The sequence below is a fragment of the Rhinolophus hipposideros genome (genome assembly GCF_964194185.1).
Source record: "Rhinolophus hipposideros genome assembly, chromosome: 4".
Taxonomy (NCBI): Eukaryota; Metazoa; Chordata; class Mammalia; order Chiroptera; family Rhinolophidae; genus Rhinolophus; species Rhinolophus hipposideros.
The window spans coordinates 53,120,954-53,141,807 of NC_138050.1; the positions used below are offsets into that span (position 1 = coordinate 53,120,954).

General features: G+C 41.6%; 1 protein-coding gene across 8 annotated transcripts in view; it reads right to left on the reverse strand.

Annotated features, from left to right (window-relative positions):
* The window catches only part of ARHGEF7 (Rho guanine nucleotide exchange factor 7), a 130,163-nt gene that overhangs the window by 63,757 nt on the left and 45,552 nt on the right, over positions 1-20,854 (reverse strand). For 7 of the 8 annotated variants that reach the window (XM_081046047.1, XM_081046045.1, XM_081046052.1 and 4 more), the window contains exons 3-5: positions 15,773-15,857; positions 13,932-14,062; positions 6,763-6,964 (exon numbers count right to left, since the gene is read on the reverse strand). In XM_081046047.1, coding sequence (XP_080902173.1) covers positions 6,763-6,964; positions 13,932-14,062; positions 15,773-15,857 — 418 coding nt within the window. Of the gene's footprint in view, positions 1-6,762; positions 6,965-13,931; positions 14,063-15,772; positions 15,858-17,996; positions 18,058-20,854 lie in introns of those variants that run through there. The other variant, XM_081046050.1, reaches the window with a different exon arrangement.

A 20,854-nucleotide genomic window follows, 5' to 3' on the forward strand; every position in this document is an offset into this window, starting at 1 on the left:
TGTATTTCCTGGGGCCAACTGAAGCAACAGGTCTTCCCTTTCTTGCAATAAACTAAGATATAACAATCACAGGCTTTTTTTCCTGCCTCTTTTAGGAATAATGAGAGTTCTTACAAAGCCTAGAGTTAATCCTCACAGCCTGCCTCCTTCAGATGACTTAGTCCTGAGAACAACTCCTAATTCTAACTCCCTTTTCCTATCTTCCATATTACAGTTGTCACCTCATTTATAAATCCCCCACACTGCTCATGTCATTCATTCTAAATGGGTTAATCTCTATGTTCACCAATTTCTTTGCTGCCAGTGTCCTCAATCCTATAGGTTTCAATTGTTTTCTTGTATGTCTTCCTAGCCTTTTTAGTTAAGGTGTACATAATGCATGTAGTTGTTATGCCTCTACGTCTTTTTAATTCTGTAAGAGTCCCCTCTCTTTTTTATTAATGCCAGCAGAGAGGACGATCACCTTCTTGATCATCTAGTCTACCTAATTTTCTATTTGGGAAACCTCAGGTAAGCTTTAGACACTTTGATGGTTTTTTTCACTATTATTTTCCCAGTTCCTACAACAATGGTCACTCAAGGTAATATTTACCAAATGGATGTGGGTTGTTGTTTTAGAACCAAGTGCAATCATGACCACCTTTACACTGCAGTATGGAAAACATAGCTGACCAAAGGAAGAACCAAAGAGGAGAGAAAGGTCAAGCAAGGTAAAGACCACATATTACAAAGTGGGGCACATCAAGAGATTACTGCCAAGAGTACATGAGACTCAAAGACTCAAGGGTATTACTCAACATCACCAATAAAGGGAACTACAGGAGAACAAAATAGTAATACACAGAAAAAGCTTGCAAGGAGAGAGGGCAGGGGAAGGCAAGGAGTCAGGAGATAAAATCAACAGAGAAGTTGCAGCATACAGAAAGAAGGCAGCTCAGGAGAGGGTCCTCCTGGAGTAAGGGCCTGGAGGGAGGGGAGGAGCATATAAGCTCTTCTGTCCTACTTGCTTGTTTTCACATTCTGGTATTACTTTAACATGATACTTTAAAAAAAACAAAATTTTTTAACAAAAAATACCTAATACTGAGAGACTATCGAGTCTTACCCCGAAACTACTACACATCAGTTGACCTATGGGATGTGTCTTTGAAACTGAGGATGTTTAATCACCATCACTAGGATATGGCCACGCTCACAGAATACCCCCCACAGCACCCAGTGACACGGGTGTTTGGGTGAGTGCTCGTTTATGACGGTAATCCGGAGGAACATTCACTCCTCATTCCAGACAAAATTCCAAACCATCTAATCCCAGACCCCTCCGTACATTATGCAAGGTTCCCCACACATGCCTCAGAGATGCAAATCTTACATTTTATGCTCTTCCCATCTATTGAAAATTCTGCATCTACAAGACAGAGTATGGAGAGGCCCATCCTCTAATGAAGCCACATCCTGGGTTCTTTCAAACACCTAACATCATGCGCACACATACATACACACGCACATGTGCGCACACACGCCCAAACCTATTCTACACCAGAGAAAACTGAGGGCTAGACAACAAACTATTTCAGCAATACAAAGGAGAAACAAGGTTCTGTGTTGCCTTTGTCCCTTTCACTGCAAATGGTTATTTATAGCAAACATTGTTCTTTCACAGCTAAATAACTGTGTCCAACAGCTTGCACCTTGTCATTTTTGATGTCAAAAATAAACTATTCAAAGTGACAAACTTATGAAGTGGCACTATATGACCATTCATTAAAGATGTGTGGATCAGGGGCCGGCCTGGTGGCTCAGGCGGTTGGAGCTCTGTGCTCCTAACTCCGAAGGCTGCTGGTTTGATTCCCACATGGGCCAGTGGGCTCTCAACCACAAGGTTGCCGGTTCAATTCCTTGAGTCCCGCAAGGGATGGTGGGCTCCGCCCCCTGCAACTAGAAAAATGGCAACTGGACCTGGAGCTGAGCTGCACCCTCCACAACTAAGACTGAAAGGACAACAACTTGACTTGGAAAAAAGTCCTGGAAGTACACACTGTTCCCCAATAAAGTCCTGTTCCCCTTCCCCAATAAAGTCTTTTAAAAAGAAAAATAAAAAAGATGTGTGGATCAGCAATTACAGACATTTACGTTCTGACATCACTGCCAAGCATAGGTTATTATTACTCATCAAATCAAGCTGACCAGCTTGAGTTTTACAAGTTTTACAAGAAATGCCTTTACTGTACACAGATAATGAGCTGTCTGGAAATGAGAGGCGTTAAACTCATCACTTCAAAAACCACCATTTGAAAGACACCTGGTAAATGTGTCCGCACACATGAAACTGGGCTTGTGAGGCTACGGAACACGGTTTGTTCACCCGGCTGGCTCAGCCCTCAGTGGTATCCCCGCCAAGCACACGCGCCTTATCACGCTGCCCACTAAGAACTGAGTGCCCCCACGTTTGCTTAACGACAGCAGCAACCAGCGTCTCACTCCTAGAGCCAGCCTTGTGCTTCTCTGTCCTTCCCTCTTCCTTGAACTTAAGAAACTATCGTGTGTGTAAAACATATATATCTGTGTATATGAAATACAATAGAAAGCCATAGGTCTTTACAAATCAAAAAAAAGTGCATAGAAAATAAATGCTAAGTAACAATGATACAACTTCCATAAGATAGTAGATTCGGGAAGCACATACAGTGCCTTTGCAGCAAGCATCAGGAACATCCTTATGCAGACTCTTGGAAGGTATGTCTTTCAAGAGGAACAATTTCAAATAAGAAGCCACACAGAGGTCAAAGGCACAAATCCAAGAAGCTCGACCACAACACTGCCGTCTCTCACCACAAGAGGGCAAACAATCACAGCTACTTATACTTTCCCAAGAAGTGGGAGAGAGAAACTAGACATGCTTGAGAACATACCTGGAAACATGTAGCCCAAAAGATTTTAAACGTAGGCCTCTTTTGTTTATTCAGTAAAAATATTTGTAAATCAAATCAAAACTTAACGCAGAAGAGAAACTCACAATTTAAAGGAAGTCAGTGTTTTTGTTTCACGAGGAAGTGATCCTAACACGATGACCAGGTACGGGCACCTGTATGTTTGGGACCTGGCACATTTTGCTTGCAGAAAATGAAGCACTAAGTACACCGTAAATTACACTGCTTACATTAAACACACTCTTCAAAAAAGGAAACCTATTTCAAAATCAGAAAGCCACATTAAATTACTGAAAAAAATAAAACACTAAATGCCACCGTGATCCTAGAGTTTTATTCTCAACTGTTATAAGTGATATGATTAAAAAGTGGTTTCACGTCTTTCTGTCTCAAATGCCGACATTTAAAATCAGACGGGGATACGTTTCCTTAGAATATACTGAGGTAATCTGAGCACTCTAAGGATAGGAAGTTATTCCCAAAAGAGTAATGCCTTTGGTTCAACTATCAGATAAGAATAATTAACATAACAGATCACCAATATGAGCAAATATTTTTCCTTATACTTTAAAAAATAAACAGAAAAAAAAGAAAATTTCCAAAGTTACCTGGGTACAAAAACTTGAGAGACCATGTGACACCCACAAAGAGCTCTTTGACAACAATGAATTGTGTACCCTTGTTTAAAGGGGTGTGTCTGTCTGTCTCTCACACACGCGCGGAAACACAGGATAAGACACAAAAACAGAATTTCAGACTGAACAAAGTGCTGCAGTCATCCCTGATGTACGCACTTACAAGTAGATTACAGCTGGTTCTTCTTAGAGCGGCTTCGATCCCTACCAGCTCTCAAGCCCCACATACTACTCCAAAAATGGGACCTGAGAGCAATAAGTCCCCACTACATTGCTGTACTCTAAAAGGGTTAACTGTGCAATGAAATGAATTACAGCTGACCCTTGAACAACATGGATTTGAACTGCAGTGGTCCACTTTACACGGATTTTTTTTCAACAAATACTGTAAATATTATTTTCCTTGTAACTTTCTTAACATTTTCTCTAGTTCACTTTAAGAATATAGTATATAATACCTATAACATACAAAACACGTATGTTAATACACAGTTTATATTATCAGTAAGGCTTCCAGTCATCAGTTAAGTTTTTGGGGAGTCAAAAGTTAATAAGCAACTTTTTGACGGTGCACGAGTTGGTTCCCCTAACCCCAGATGTTGTTCAAGGGTAAACTGTACTACCAACAGATGACACTGATGACATTCAAATCCATTTGAAAATAACTCCCAGAAGTCACCTGAAGAGAAGATTGAGACCCACAACTTTTCAGAGTAATTTGCAAAGGTTAACTTTGAAAATTCCATGAAGAGAAATACCTGAAAAGTAAAAATTCATTCATTTGCACTCTTACTATTGTGACTCAAAAATCAGACCAGAATTCCCATTTAAATGAGTCATTCTCAGCAGAATTCAAGGAAGCCCTGTTTCAACAGACATCGGCCCGATCAGTGGGGCTCCACTTCCGTTAGTGTAGCCCTTACCAGCACGGACTTCCCAATAGCATGCCCATTACCCGCTCGTGACTTCCTGATGGCGTGGCGTGCCCATTACCCGCTCGTGACCTCCTGATGGCGTGCCCATTACCCGCTCGTGACCTCCTGATGGCGTGCCCATTACCCGCTCGTGACCTCCTGATGGCATGCCCCTTACCAGCTCGTGACCTCCTGATGGCGTGCCCATTACCCGCTTGTGACCTCCTGATGGCGTGCCCATTACCCGCTCGTGACCTCCTGATGCGTGCCCCTTACCAGCTCGTGACCTCCTGACGGCGTGCCCATTACCCGCTTGTGACCTCCTGATGGCGTGCCCATTACCCGCTTGTGACCTCCTGATGGCATACCCCATTATGACCTCTGGATGATGTGTCCATTACCAGCTCAGTGACCACCTCGCCCTCACTGGTAAAAGGAAAGAGCACCTCATCCTTTCCCACCCTTTTTGACTCCAGCATCCTCGTGGAAAGGGCCAAAGTGCTGCTCTTTCGTCCCCAGAAGTATGAATCATGGGAATTCGGGACTAGCCACGAGCTCTCTCAGGGCCTAGACTCAGCCTGCCACAGCCGTCAGGCTCGAGGGCCAGCGCTAGCGCTGCCCAGCTGTCCCAGGGACTGACCAAGTCTCTACTGAAGTCCAACCAAGTCACAGACAAAGCCACATTTCCTACCAGCTGTTCTGTAAAGTCAAGATGACATGTCCATCCTGGTCAACCTGATACCACTGCTACGCTCTCAGCTGGTTCTACACTTGGACAGGTTAAAAAATTATTTATTTGTATGCTATACCCTGAATATTCCATCAATATTTGTCTTCTGGGGCTGTGGTAAGGAATGAGGAATGCATGAATGAGGTCACAGATAAAAAGCACTTTATATGATAACCACAACATAATGAGCAGCCAAAACAATCTTGACTATTATTAATTTTATTATAGTAATAATGAAAAAATACCGTTTTTATTATCAACAACCACAGAAATACAGCAAGAATGAAATACTACTCCACACCCATTACGATGGCTATTATCAAAAAAAAAACACACAAAACAAGTGTTGGCAACAGTGTGTAGAAATTAAAATCCTTTTGCATTTGTGGTGGGAATACAAAGTGGTGCGGCTGCTATGAGAACAGTTTGGTGGTTCCTCAAAATTTACCATAGAATTACCATGAGCCAGCAATTCCACTCCTAGATATACACCTAAAGGAACTGAAAATAAGGATTCCAACACATACCTGCCCACCCATGTTCACAGCAACATTATTCAAAACAGCCAAAACAGAAATGACCCACATGTCCTGCCACAGATGAATGGATCAACAAGATGTGGTTGTGAAACAGAACGTATACATAGTGGTTTCCAGTTCGGGGGAGCAGAGCTACAACCCTTACAATTTTCTAAGTGCTGAGAAGACGGAGCATCTTTTGTTCTACTGAGGAGACTCTGGGTGGCTCCTGGATGGGGGGCTAGTCACCAGAATGACTCAGACATGATTAGAAGCTTGGAATTTTCAACCCTACCCCCTATTCTCAGGAAAGGGAGAGGGGCTGAAGCGTCCTTACGTGGTCAAGCATCCTTACGTGATGAAACCTCCATAGATCAAATATATGGTGATGGAAGGAGAACTGACTCTGGGTGGTGAACACACAATGGGATTCATAGATGATGTAATACAGAATTGTACACCTGAAATCTATGTAATTTATTAACAATTTTCACCCCAATAAACTTTAATTAAAATAAAAAAAAACCTCCATAAAAACCCCAATAGCACGGGTTCAGAAAGCTCCCAGTTGGTGAACACCTCTACATGCCAAGAGGCTGGTACAGCCCCAACAACGTGGGAACGGAGGCTCCCTCAGGATGTCCCAGACCTCATCCTACGTGCCTCTTCATCTAGCTGTTCGTCAGTATCCTGTGTTATGTAAGAAGCCAGTAAACGTTAACTAGTGTTTCCCTGAGTTCTATGAGCCATTCTAGCAAATTATCAAACCCAAGAGAGGTCATGAGAACCCCAATGTATACCCAATTGGTTAGAAGAAACCCAACTGGGGGAGGAGGGGTGTAAAGTAAAAAATCACTTCCATTGAACAACAAAAAATAAAAAAAGAGGGAAGAATTTGAATACTAAGCCCATAGTCACTTACACAAGTTCAACTGGATAAAAGAAACCTTAGTATCTACTGAACACATCCATTTCTTTCTGTTCCTTCTCCCCCGAAGGTAAAGCATCAGTCCATTCTGGCCACTGGCCACTTACCGCTCGGCTTGATCTCTCGCACGTAGTTGCTGGGGAACCAGCCGGTCCTGCCGTTGTGGGTGCCCTCCCACCAGCCCCCTTCCTCCACTCGAGTGACATGTATGACGTCTCCTTTCGTAAAGGAAAGCTCGTCTTCATTTGTCTGCTGGAAGTTAAACTTTGCTCTTACTACCAGTTGATTGTTGCTATTATCAGTCATGTCCTAAAACAGGGAGAGGAGAAGAAAAATTTCTTGAAGTATAGTCTACGTCATTATAAAATAATTCAATTATATTTTACTATTATAAATACAGCCTAACTGTCCCAAACAGCAGAGGAATGTTTAAATTTGAGAAATTTAAGTTTCCTCTCTCCTGAAGTGCACCTTAACCAGCACCACCACCACCACCCGTTGCAGTTCCAGAGGAAACCCTCTCAATAGCCTGAAAGGTCTTATTCCTGCCATTGTCATGCCTACATAAACATACACACATTTTCACATGCATTCGTATGGAATTACATTGTACATACTTCTCTACAATTTACAAAAAGTCAATAAACTGTAGTCATTTTTTCAGCACTACTTAAAATTACTTTAGTCTTAACTAACTGTATAATGTTATACTGTATGGCCTATGCCGTTAATTTCTTAACCAAGTCTCTATTACTGGTGTACGACTATTTCTAGTGTTTTTCTACTGCAAAACAAGGCTGCATGAAAATTATTTGCACATCTACCTTTGAATACACCTGTAACTAAGCCTGTATGCCAGATTCAGGTCAGAAAACACGGATGACACATTTTAAATTTTAATATCTATTTCTAAGTTACCCTCTAAAAAAGTTCTACAAATTTTCACCAAGCTACTTTCCCACCAATAGTATCTAACAGTTATTTCTTCAAACATTCACCAACACTGGATACATTTTTATTTTTGCCAACTGATGGGAAGAAATGGTACTTCATTTTAGTTTGGATTTTTCTCAGAAATTAGGCATAATTTGCAGATCTCTGAAATGTCAGACAAGAAAGGCAGACTCGCTACAATGTCTTTTTACCTCCATCTATCCCAGACTGGGTGCTGAAGAGGCTTGCACCCCAGAAACATCAACAGGAGTAAACAAAAAGACATCCCCTAGAAAAGCATGTTCTCCTATCAAAGGACCAGGAAAGGGGCAGCAGACACTGACAGCGGGTAAGCCCACTCAGCCTTCACCTGGGTGTCCATGGGGACATAGAACAGAAAATCTCGGAAAAGAAGAACTTATAAAATTTACTCAAACTGACAGTGAAAGAAAATGACGAGAGCCCAAGGGACTTGTGGAAAATAACACAGATCTGAGACTAGTATCACCAATCTTGGAAAAGAGAGAGGGCAACAATGAAAAATGGTACAGAAATATGGTTGAAAATGTCCCAAATTTGGCAAAAGACACAAACATACACATTCAAGAAGCTGAATGAACCCCAGCAAGATAAGCCTAAAGAACTCAAGACCGAGTCACTTCATAATTAAATTTCAGAAAACTAAAGACAAAAAAAAAAATCTTAGTATTAGGACAAAAAAAGACATCTGCAGAGATATGAGATCTTAAAAACTTTATGTCCCATGCACCCTTTCTCAAGAATAGTGAAAGTTGAGCTCCTCCAAAACAGGGGAATTACCCAAGAGCAAAATGATGATGGAAAGAAAGAGGTAGAGGAGATGACTCAGGTCACAAAGACGACGAAGGAAACCTCCGAGATGGCAGCTGGCAACAGTCTCGGTGACACCAAGTGACTCAAAAAGACTTTGAGTTCCTTAGAAAGAGGAAAGTGAAAAATCTTAACACGTCTGAATATACAAGAAGAGACTCTTAGGGAGAAGCAAAAGAGTAAGACTGCAATCTGCAAAGGGTGCACAGAAAACTCCAAGAGGCAACAATGACTAATTCCAGAAAACAAAATGCTGTGAGGAAGGAAACACAGCACAACACACCATGGCTCTGTTGTGAGTCGGGTGGTACTAACGTTATACTAAACACTGACCCAAGGGAAGCCATGACGGAGCTCATGAGGAAGAAGACCCAGGAAGCGGTTATGCGGGTACGGGGGCCCTATTCTCCCTCTTCCATTGTGTGAAGTCCACAGTGGTAACACTACAAGCTTAAAAAAGAAAACCTAGTATAATACAGGCATTTTATTTAGAGACACACAGGCAAATATCTAAAGAATCAAGGGGGGAAAATGAAAAATGGTTGTCTCCAGTGATTTTTCCCGAATAGCAAGTCTTGGAAAATTAATTGGCTGACTCTTTAAACTAGGTGCATGTATCACTGAACAAAAAGATAAAAGCACAAACACAGTGATAAGGCAGATCTTCAAGAAGAGCTTATATAATTCCTAAAACATTTAATGCTTATTTATCTATTTAAATGTATGTTTATACATTAATATTATAAATACGTATTTAATAATTCCAATACATGAAACATTTCTCTAATATAGTAAACATTTAATGCATACTTAGTATTTAATACTTAGTATATTCAATACAGAAATACCTCTTCAACATTTGGCAAGGAAACTTGGCTGACCACTGTCACCTCAAACACGACGTTTGCTGGCACACCTGAACGGTGAGGGTAGGATAAAGCTCACTGGTCTGAGTGAAGTTCACATGTGGAAAAATAGCACATGTTCTCCTTGCTCTGGCGCAGTGAAAGCTCATCAGGCTTACACTGCCGTATCAGGTTCTCTCTTTCTGCAAACCACTGTCCTCACTCATTAGCTGTCTACTATGATCTTCATTACGTTCTCCTTTCTGGGACTTTTCCTGGCTCCGTGTAGAACATGCACACAGCCAATCCTGGTGACAAATTCCCACAACAGAATACGACACGTAACCAAGAAACTCGCAGAGCAGGCCCCTAAGGAGGTCACACTGCCCCTGGGGTGACCCTCCTGCCAGGGCATCCACCTCAGCTCAGCAACCAGCGCCGACGCCTCTCCGCACACAAGTGCCGCCTGAACCTAAGCCAAGGCGCGGTGGCATCTTGTGAGACCTTATAAGTGGGATAAACTACATTCTCCCTACTCCGTGCACTAATCTTCTACACGCAAGGCACAGGCCAGGCAAGCACCACTGATGCCTTCTCCACTTCACAGACATTCCACAAAGGAAGGGACAGGAGTCCGAGAGGAAAGGTGGAAAGAATGGCAGAGCACAGGCAGCCAGTCTAGATCCATTTAAAATTTCTGATTCCACAAATTCCCATTCTTTCAGCACTTACTACACTGAAGGATATACAGATTTTTACGGCACTGCTTTAAGAGGGCTGTTTAGAGGGCAAGATGCCAAAGACAGGCTGAAAAGAGGGTGTGCTATGAAGAGCTGCACTCCCTCCAAGGACTCTACATTACAACGGCTGCGTAAGGAGCGCTCCAGTCACTGTCACTAGTGTCACAGGAAACTGGGAAGGATGTATTTAATTGCTGTCGTATTACTCTGGAATTTTTTCCTTCCCTTTTTAAAAAGCTCTCCCGAAACTATACCTTGCCATCTATCTGGGCTCAACGTGACACTCCACAACAGTCTAAAACATAACAGGCTGAGCAAAAGAAGCCAGTCGTAAAATGAGTATATGCTATGGTATTCCATTTACGTAAAACACAAAACAGGTTAAAACTCATCTTGACTATTAGAAATCAGGACAACAGACAGAACAAAGGCAGGCAGCGCCAGTCAAGTGCTTACACAGGAATGTTCAACTTGTAAAAATTCAATGAGCTGTTTGCTTGGGATACACACTTTTCTGTATGTATGGTACATGTCAATAAATCTCAGTGATGGGAGGAAATGGAAGAGGGAAAAAGTGAGCCCCATCCCCAGTGGGGCACACGTATGGTACCTCCTCTGCAAACAGTAATCTACACCCACCAGTTGGTTCTGAATGGCTCTTTCTGATTCCTATAGTCAGAGCACCACCCATCAGTACCATGCATCTGTAACTTCATCAAGTACTTGATTTTATCCAATGTTCTGAAATTATCCTAATAATCCAGAACCAGGATATCTTGTTGTGCGGCCTCCACACAAACTCTACCCTCTCCTCCATTCCCTAGAAGTACCTATATGTTATATACCCTCACTCGTAGTAGAAGAAAAGCTTGGCAAGGAGTGAAAGACTCAACTTCTACTTCAATGGTTACTATTTCCCAGTACTGTGAGCTTGTGTGAATATCTTAACTTCTCTAACCTTCAGTTTCCTCATAATGTATTTCATCAAATATAAGATGCCAGAAATTAGACAATGCCCCATAGTTTTATATTCCACCAAATTATTATGATATGCCATCAACTGTAAGACACAGGCTACTTTCAGACAGGCTAACACTTTTTTTAAAGATCTCAGAATTGATTAAATGTGGTATTTTGCTTATGGTACAGAGAAACTGAAATGATTTTTTTCAGTTAATACATTTTAATACACTGTCTGACGTGCCTTGCAAATACATTTTGTGAACTCAGTAAGCAGTGCTGGTCCTGGTCCGAGGGGACCACAGGGAGAGGAAAAGCTTTAAGAGCTCCAGTTCGTCTCCCATAAGTGAAGCATGATGGGAACAACCACCTCAAAAATATTCCCCCCGAACTCTGAGGAAAACTTGGGGAGCCCCATATTGTACTTAATAGGAGTCAATGGATGAAGCACGAACATGAGAAATCCCAGAAGCATTCAATAAAAGTTATTTAAGAACAAAAAAGGAGAAAGTCAACCTTTAATGAAAGAAAAACTATGACCCAAGTCAACAATCTGGGTCTCTCCCTCTCTAATTCAGTTATGGAGCTGCTTTCTGGGAGGTGAAAGGAACATCACAGAGCGCAGAGTCCCATAAAGAGCTCAATTAAGCGCAGAATACTGGAAAGAGGGTAAGAAGAAATCACCCCAAGAAAGGAATAATCAAAAAGCAACTGGGAAGCGCCATAGTAAAGAAGTTAAAAGTTCCATTTCAGTGCAAAGAAAACACGAGAACTATTCAAATCTGCTTCCATCACCAGGCAGGAACTCTGTTCTCGAATAGACAGATGATGAATTCACAGACACAGAAGCAAGATTATGCAGACACCTGAAGCACCAAGGTTAGGCAAGATAGTCTTAAACAGAAATGCAAGCAAATACAACAGCACCCTCAAAATACTAATCCTTGCTTTGGGGACGGTATCGCCTTTCACAATTTCAAAGCGATGCTCAATTTTAATGAGATCACAAAATTAATGTTCTATGAACTACAAGTTGTTTTCTTAGCTTAATTTTTTTATTATGGAAAATTTCTAACACGAAAGTATAGAATGAGAGGTATACCTCCGTGTACCCATCACCCATCTTTAAACAAACATCTTGCTACTCTTGTTTCACTATAAATTTTTAATCCAAGAAAATTACCTCAAAGTACTATTAATAACACACACAGAAAAATCTAAGAGCAAATATTAATTCTTCCCCAGCATGGTAAGACAAGTCTTGCCAAGTTCATTTCACTAGCAACTAACCATGTCTGCCATGTCACAGACACAAAAATAGGTGAAGATGGCTGAGATCTTTTCATTTCTGGTGTAACTTAAAAAAATTTCTCTAGCTAATGAAAAATTAACCCTTTACTTACTGTGACATCAGTAACATTCATTATCAACATTACATTTCATTTTAATTTAAATTCTACATTTGCAATCCAGTCCTCATTTACACAAAAACAAAAAGACGAAAATTGCCACAGGTCAATGGGTGAGACGGCAAATATTTCTTTACCCACAGTTTTCTTAATACACTTTGCTCATGCATGTAATAAAGCTAATTAAAAATATTTTTCAAGTGGTTTGTGTGTTTTTTCTTAATTTGGAATCCTAACACTCTCATTACTCTACAAAATTCCTCTACCATTAAACCCTACCCCTCATGGGGTCGCTGTGAGGGTTATTTGAGCTAATCCTGACAAATCACCCAGAACAATGTCTGACACAGAGAAAAATAACTCTGATTTTGTACACAAAATCAGAAACGGGGTAAAGGGACTTTTCTAAGAGGAAAAACAGTCAAAAAATAAACAGCAGAGTTAGCCTGAGTTCAAAAAGTTCACGAATATGTAAAAGCTACAATGCTCCTGTAGCTGTCAGTTCTTAACACTGCTTGGTGAACTTGAATCTACTTGGTCTTACAAAATATACCTCTAACCAAAATAATTTTTATTTGTTTAGGATTACCATTAGCTTATCTAACTACATTCCCTTCCAGACAGAAAGCTGTGGTCCCCTACAAACTTTAGAAGAATTGGCTTCTCTTCAGACTCATGTGACAAGATCATTTATGTTTCTAACATAAAATCACTTACTGAAATGCTGCAAGAAAGCAAAGTCACATCACTTGCTAATCAAATTAAGTGCCAATCACCCGTTAGCTAGCTCCAAAGGGGGCTCAACGTGTTTTCACAATGACAGAGCTGCCCCTCCTGGTCAGGTGATGTGATGGCCTCTTTCCACACTTCCTCCATTCAGTACCAAACTTAATCCTTCCCCAGTTTCTCATTTCCAATTTCACTGTTAATCCTACGTTCTTTTGCTCAGAGCCTGTATCCCGGCAATTTACAAGTGGATTTTTCTTCACTTTCCAAGATGACTGTTAATCTAACCTCCTTACCTTCCTCATCGCTAGCCATTACGAGGCAATCCCTCTTTCATATACTGCATCCTGACTCAGTAAAGCATTCTAAGTAATGCTTTTATAAAGAGAAAAACCACCTTTAGGTTTCTTTAGCTTTTAGCCATTTCTTCTTTATACAGCTAAGTATTTTTACAAATACATATTTCTTATTCCCACAGTTCTGTCCATGTGTGCACAGATGAGAAAATACTATCTATGCAAGTGACCAGGGAAATATTTTAAAGCACACACCTCTGTAAATAAACAGATTTATGAATCTTAAAATGAAACCCCCAAAATACACAAGTTTCTCAAAAGCAGTCATTACGCATTCTATCTGGATAATTTACTGAGAAGCAAATGCCAAACCTGAGTAAAGGAGCAATAGTGTGAAGTCAAACCACCCTTTGCTCTGCAACTCTGTTAACAGGCACGTGTGTCGTTCCCGACGCTCCTACACACAACTCACTTCCCCGACACATTCCAACTGCAGTAACCAATTCTCTCAAACTTACCAAACTTCGATACTGGCCCTGGAACAATTTTGAAGTCCGACTGTGTGAAGGCTGGGATCCCAGGGAGTCGAAAGACTTGATCCGATGAGATGAGGGCCGAGCACACACGGAGTCACTTCCCAGCCCAATATCTGCAAAGGTCGTACACAGAGAAGAGGGAGCTGAAATGCCTGCACCCCCACAGCACACCAGACTCCAAACTGGGGCAGCCCCCGAGGGACGCACCGCAAACCCCAACAAAGCAAGCCATTTACGCAGCAAACAAAGCGCAGATTCTGTAGACTACAGAAATGACTTGCAAACATTCCCCAATCACCTTTCCAGAAATTAACTGGAGACCACCACTACTTATCAGTTCTTGGCTAATATAACTTTCAAATTTGTGAAATGTTCTGTAACTGTTTTTAATAGTTTCCCTTTATCTGGAAAAAACAGCATCTCAAATTCCAACACTTAGCGGAGCACCTCCCAGAAATCATTCCCAATCCATCTCCACCACACACCCACGGCTCCAGGATCACTTCTCACGTGGGAAGCAGCAAGGATTATTTGGCAACAATAGGAAAAGACTCTTACCTAAAACCAAAACAAATCCTCTTGTATTTTTCAGCCTAAGACCTTTCTGAGGATTATTCCCTCAAAATGAAGGTCGCTCATGCTTTCCTCACCTCACAAAGTTGTTGAAAGGATCAAAGGAAACAGGTATTAAAAGGCTTACTTGGTTCTCTCTCTGGAATCTCTTCATTATTAGACACTCCACTTAGGCCAACAAGTAAATGCTAGCACCCACTTCTCAGAAGTAATTTGACTTTTTTTAAATATGAGGCCATGAGCAGCTTTCTAAGCAAATCGCTGTTCTGTGATGCATGTGCCTGAGATTGCCTAACGCTATGCGGCAGCCCCTGGATGGCCCTCAGCAAACCAGCGCTAAGAGGAGGCAGCGGGGCAGCCCTTGAGCACAGGGACCCCCAGCCAGGACTGCAGCTCCCCCTGGACACACTAAAGGGAGTACCCCGCATCTGAAGAGCCAGGACAAAATGGGAAGAGACCACTTCAAAATAAACTTAAGAGGTTTCTGATCAAAAGAGACATATCAAAGTCTAACTTTCCCCCATAAATCTGAAACTAAAATCTGTAAACAGAAAAGTAAAAGTGACTTTTATGAAAACACAAGAGCCACTAAGCCCACGCAGCTCTGCAGGACAGAACTTCTCAGGGCTCACAGGACAGACGTAGCCTCCCTCAGAGGGATTTGCACAGGACCTTCCTTTGCCTCCAAGGTCTGGGAGCTCACAGAGGGGCACGCATGTCCCCCCCTCCACTCCCCGTCTCCAGGAGATGTGCCACTCGGAATGCTGTAACCTGAGTGCCCTGATGCCATCGTCACCTCAGCAAACCTGGCCCAAGGAGGTGTTTACTTTAAAGGCCAATTCACTGGCAACGTCATTGCCATGGTCACACCTTACAAAGTCAGTAGATCTGCTAATATGAGTTTTAATCAGCATAAACGTAATAAAAATCCAGAGAAAGGTGTTTCTAGCTCCAAGACAGCCCATGAGTGTAGCTACATGAACGAGACATTTCTCCTCTGTGATACTTTCAGGTAGAAACCGCTCTGCCCACAGAAAGGAAAATACCTGATATCTACCTGGGACCTAAAGAGGAAGATTTTGTTCCAGTAAGAAATTTTTAAAAATCACAGCAAAAGTAACAACTAAAATTTTAATGCAATGGAAGCTTATTTTCTGAATCCATAATGCTCATTTTGCTGCTAACAGAAAAACAAAGGTTTTAGCCCTTTTATCTTCCCACCCCCTCAAGTTCAATAAAAAAGGTCTTACCTGCTGTTACTTTATTTAGAGTCACTAAGGAACTGAGGACCTTGTTAAAATTCTGCCCCTGATACAAATCATTTGCATCAAATGTCTGAAAGGAAAAATTAAACAAGCAAAATTAGTAGTCTTATATTGGGTGCAGGATAAACGAAGTCCTCGCAGCAATGTAAGTTCCACACGTAGGATTTACAAATGAAATCCTAAAGATGCGGCAAACCTGAAAAAGCAGGACCAGTGAGCTCAGTTTACAGTCTGGGGCTGGAAGGTCCAGAATAGCCTTATTTAGGCATCCCTTAATCCTGGACCTGAGACCAACTCCCCACCCTCCCTCATAACCTGCGGGGAAGCCCTTCCCAGGTTAGGGAGCTGATTCTGTGAGCGCTCAGTGAATAAATGCTGAGGTGGTTTCACAATCCTTCTTCTTAGATTAAGGCTGAGGCCGCAGGGCAGGCACACTACGGACAGATTTCCTCTCCTAGTCAATTCCAAAGCTAACAGCAGCAAAAGAGAAACACAGATATCAGAACAGATATGAGTAAAAGAAGGGGAAGACAGGAGATACAGATTCCGGAACGAGGCCAGGTGGTTGGGGGTGGGGGGGATAAGACATCTCCACCCTCAGGGCAGAGGGTTGAGCCAGAGCAGGGATATATAAGCTGCATTTCCTCCCATCTCCACTGCCTAGACACTGGGGGAGAGATGGAGTGGGTCCCAGCACACGCATGCACAAAAGAGCTGAAAAAGCAAGTACATTAGCTTGCTTAGCTACCTTACAGATAGTCTACAGTGTGTGTGTATACACACATTAAAACACACAGATCTCATTCCCAAGTACCATCTGAAGACTACATATAGCTTTAGATCACCAAATAATGCCCACAAAAAAAGAAATGTTAATAGCCAAATCATCCACAACTCTATGCCAGAAGAACTATGAAAAAATTTCTTTTAAAGATGCAAATAACAGAAAAATGTAATTTTAGATACCAAAATGTAAATTATGTTAACAAACTTCAAAGTTTCTCTCACTGGGACAGAAATGAAGATACAGGACTAGTCATCAGGAGTGAGTATCAGCAGAGAAGGGCCCCGACTTCCTCTCCCAGTTGTCTGCCACCTCTCCTCTCATTTAGTCAGTTCCTGCATCTCACAGGTCCTGCCAGGAACCCCACTCCTTCCTGCCTCCAGCCCCCACCCCCTTGCCCAGCTAACTCTTACTCAGCTGACTTCTCCCGGCCTTGCTTCCTTCATCAGACTCAGTTAGGTCCCCTAACCTGGCTCCGCCAGCACAGCCATCACAAACACCATTTTATGTTCAATGTGGATCTGCCACCCTACACTGAAAAATCTACAAAAGCAGATTTTATAATACCCAACATCTAGCAAAATGGTCAGCACACAGTAAAAACTCAAATGTCTGTTGAATGGATAAATGCATCAATCCATCCACCCATCCACCATTTAGCTGCACTAAATGTGACGTTCACACAAAGAGAAGCCAAGAAGAGCTATTCCAAATTTGAATAACTATTGTTCTCTTCCTCAAAAATCATCTTCAGTTAATGATTTCCTGCCTTTAATTTCTGAAATAATGAGTAAAAATTGTCATGATGTATGTTTAAACATGAATAAACAAAAAAGAGAAAATCCGTAAGTTGAAAAACTTGAAGAAAGGAGGCCATCAAATCACTGAGTCAACAAAGGAGGTGAAAATACAGCTCACTTTTCTAAAAGCTGAAAGAGCAAACTAAATGGGGCCACAAGACATAAAAGATATGAAAGCATCTAAGTATCTGTACTCAGTTACTGATGCCGTTTCTCATATAGCTGAAGTACAAAATAAAGCTGATTTCACAATGCCAGATCCTTCCTGTAAATGTGGTACCCCCTACAATAGTCTTAAAAATCACTTCATAAAGCAGAATTTCATTCATTTGTTGTGCTATTATTTAAGAAGAAATTCAAAGTCAAATGAGAGCATCACCTAGGCTGACATATACACCTACAGTTTTTTAATGAGTTAAATTCTTTTTAAAGAATTAGAAGTATTAATCCCATTAGGCCTCCGTTTCCTTGTATGTATTAATAGAACATGCAAGTCCCCTCGCTTGTAAAATGCTGGAGTCGGTGATCTACATGTCTTTCAGCTCTGAAGTTCTAACTCTAGAAATTGGGAAAATTAAAACTGTGGCATTCTACAAAAAGAAATATACATAAAATGGCTACTAACCTTCATTGTGGAGAGGCAGCGAGTCACAAAACCCAGAAAAACAGGATGTTGAAAACTGAAGTTTCCTGTTATTCCAGAACTATATATCTTTCTTACTTGGATACCAGGAAGCGTCTGGTTGGCTAAAACTGCCCACCAATAGGATTCAATGTGATGTCAGAACTTAAGTGAATTCACATATACCCCACACTTCTTAACAGGAAACTACACAATGAAATGAGACAAATGCTTGCCACTGAGAGGGGAAAAAAGGCATATTCTGAGTCAATTAAAATGTTTTGACTAAAGTGCTTCTCCAGAGAAAGATAACAGAGTATGTCCTGAAATAGAAATCTATTCAATTAAATGCAAAACTAGGAAAATCTTAGGATACAGAGAAAGTTTTTGCTATAAGAACAAGAGGGAAGTCTCACTAGAACTTTTATAGAAATAACTCTGCAAAATAAGTCAGCCTATATGTGAGAGCCCAAAGAGTTAGCACACGAAATTGTACCGTGGGGCCCTGGGTGATAAGAGCCCTTCCAGCCTGGCCCACCTCTTGACCTCTCCACCAGTGCTCTAAAAGCAGCACACACTCACACACGGCAGGAGGGAAGGAAACAAACACTGTGGTCCCTTTTCTTCAGGAGGTATTGGGAGAGTGGTTCTCAGGAGCGGCTGCACATTAGAATCTCCTGGAACTTTAGAAAACCAACATACTCAAGCCATGTCCCAGAGTAACTGAATTAGAATCTCTGTGGAAGGGACCCAGAATCAACATGTTAAAGCTCTCCAGGTGATCCTGCAGCCCAGGTGAGAAGGACCTCCCTAGAGAGGTACGAAAGGTATCCCGAATCCCCTCCCAAGGCAGGCACACCCCTCACACTTGTCCCTTATAAGCACACTGGAGAGAACACTCAGTAACCCACAGATCTTAAAATATAACCAGTTGGAAAAGTGTATTACCAAAAACTCACCCTCGCTTTTGTTTTTTTTTTAACTTTTTATTTTGAAATCATTTCAGGCTTACAGAAAAGCAAAAAATATACCAAAAAAAAAAACCAACAAAAAATCCCATATACCTTTCATTCAGAGTCCCCAAAAATAAATATTTTACCAAATTTGCTTTATTATTATGTAGGTGCGCGTATATATTTCGATTCAGGATAGAGGTCTTTGGCAGATACACCGCAGTGCTTATTATCAGAAGGCGACTGATGACAATTTTTCCAATAACTGGGGATTTTAACCTTGGCCAATTGATTAAGGTGGTATCAGCCAGGTTTCTCTACTGTAAAGTTACTATTTTATCTTTGAAATTAGTAAATACAACTTGGGTAGACATTTTGAGGCTATACAAAAATATGCTATTTCTCATTAAAATTTCAGCCATGATATATATAACATAATACTTAATAAGAATCTGGTGCTTCTTGCCTGAAACAATTATTGGAATGGTGGTAGCCAAATGGTGACTTTTCTCATTTCATCGATCATTCCAAAAGTACATGTACTAGTTTTCTGTAAGAGGGAAGTTTCCCTTCTCTACCATTTTTTAAATCAATTTATTTCATTATGGATTCATAGATTCTCATTTAATCTGAGTCACATAATCCATTATAGTTGTTATTCTTTTTAAGCTCAAATTATTCCAGATTTGGCCAGTGGGAGCTGGCTCCTGTGTCTCCAATGATTCATTGAGCGGTTCCTTACTTTCACACTCAGCAAAATTTCCCCAGATCACTTTCGTATGTCCTGGCTCCAATCCTAGAATCAGTCATCTTTCTCAGTAACTGTCACCCTCGCTTTTACATTTAAGTGAATTAAACGTGCAGTAGAATAATCCAATATTCTCAAAAAAAATTATCTTACCAGTTTTCCACCAAAAAATTCATAATATTAAACATTTGTTTATTTTTAATATTTTACTTTTAAAGAAACACCACTTCATAATTAAATACAACAAATAGAAACCATATAGAACCCAGGATAAGATAGGACCAGAGTATCCAAAGTGGGACATAAAAATACCTTCTAAGAACTCTCTAGTCTCTCACGGGGAAGAGAGGTAGGGGGGAGCCAAGGAAACAAGGCGCGTGGTGGGAAGGAGGCCATCCGTCCTGTGAGGACAGGTAACTCTCCTGAATTTGAAGGCTGCCTCCTGCTGGTTCCAGCCGTACACACCTTCCCGAAGCCCTCTGGGCCTCAGGTTTCTCATAAAATGGGCATGATGAACAGACAGGATACTGAGATGACAATGACGATGATGAGAGGAAGCAGCAGTGTGCAAATTCCTCACGTCGAAAAGGAACAAGATTGAAAAAGACTCTGAATCTTGTACACCAAGTCTTAAGGTCTCTTGTAAAAACTGACCCATCGATAACTCCATTCTACCAAGGAAAATTTTTATTTCCTAAGCTACAAAACAAAATTACCAAGAAAAAAACAGCTTCCTCAGTAACTGTAGGTGCTCAAAACCAGAGACATCTTAGAGACCGTCCAGAGACGGGCCCACAAGCACCCACAGCAGGCACTGCACACACTGCACACGCACGTGCACACCGCACACACTGCCACACACACACTGTCTGGTGCCAACCTCCACAGACGCTCATCAGCAAGATGCCAGCTCCCACTCCCACAGGACACAGCCTTCCTGCTCAAAACACTACGTTTCCCACCCAGAATTCCCACCCGTGAAGCTGCTGCTTCTGACACAGACCCCTGCTCCCACGCGCACCTTTCAGCATGGACAGCGTGGACTCTTTCGCCACCCCGAGGCTCGGGAGGGGAAACACAGCCGCCAGCAGCCGGCACTCAGGTCTGCTCAAGGTGGTGGGCGTGGGGAGCTGCTCCGGCTGCGCAGAGTGGGAATCGTA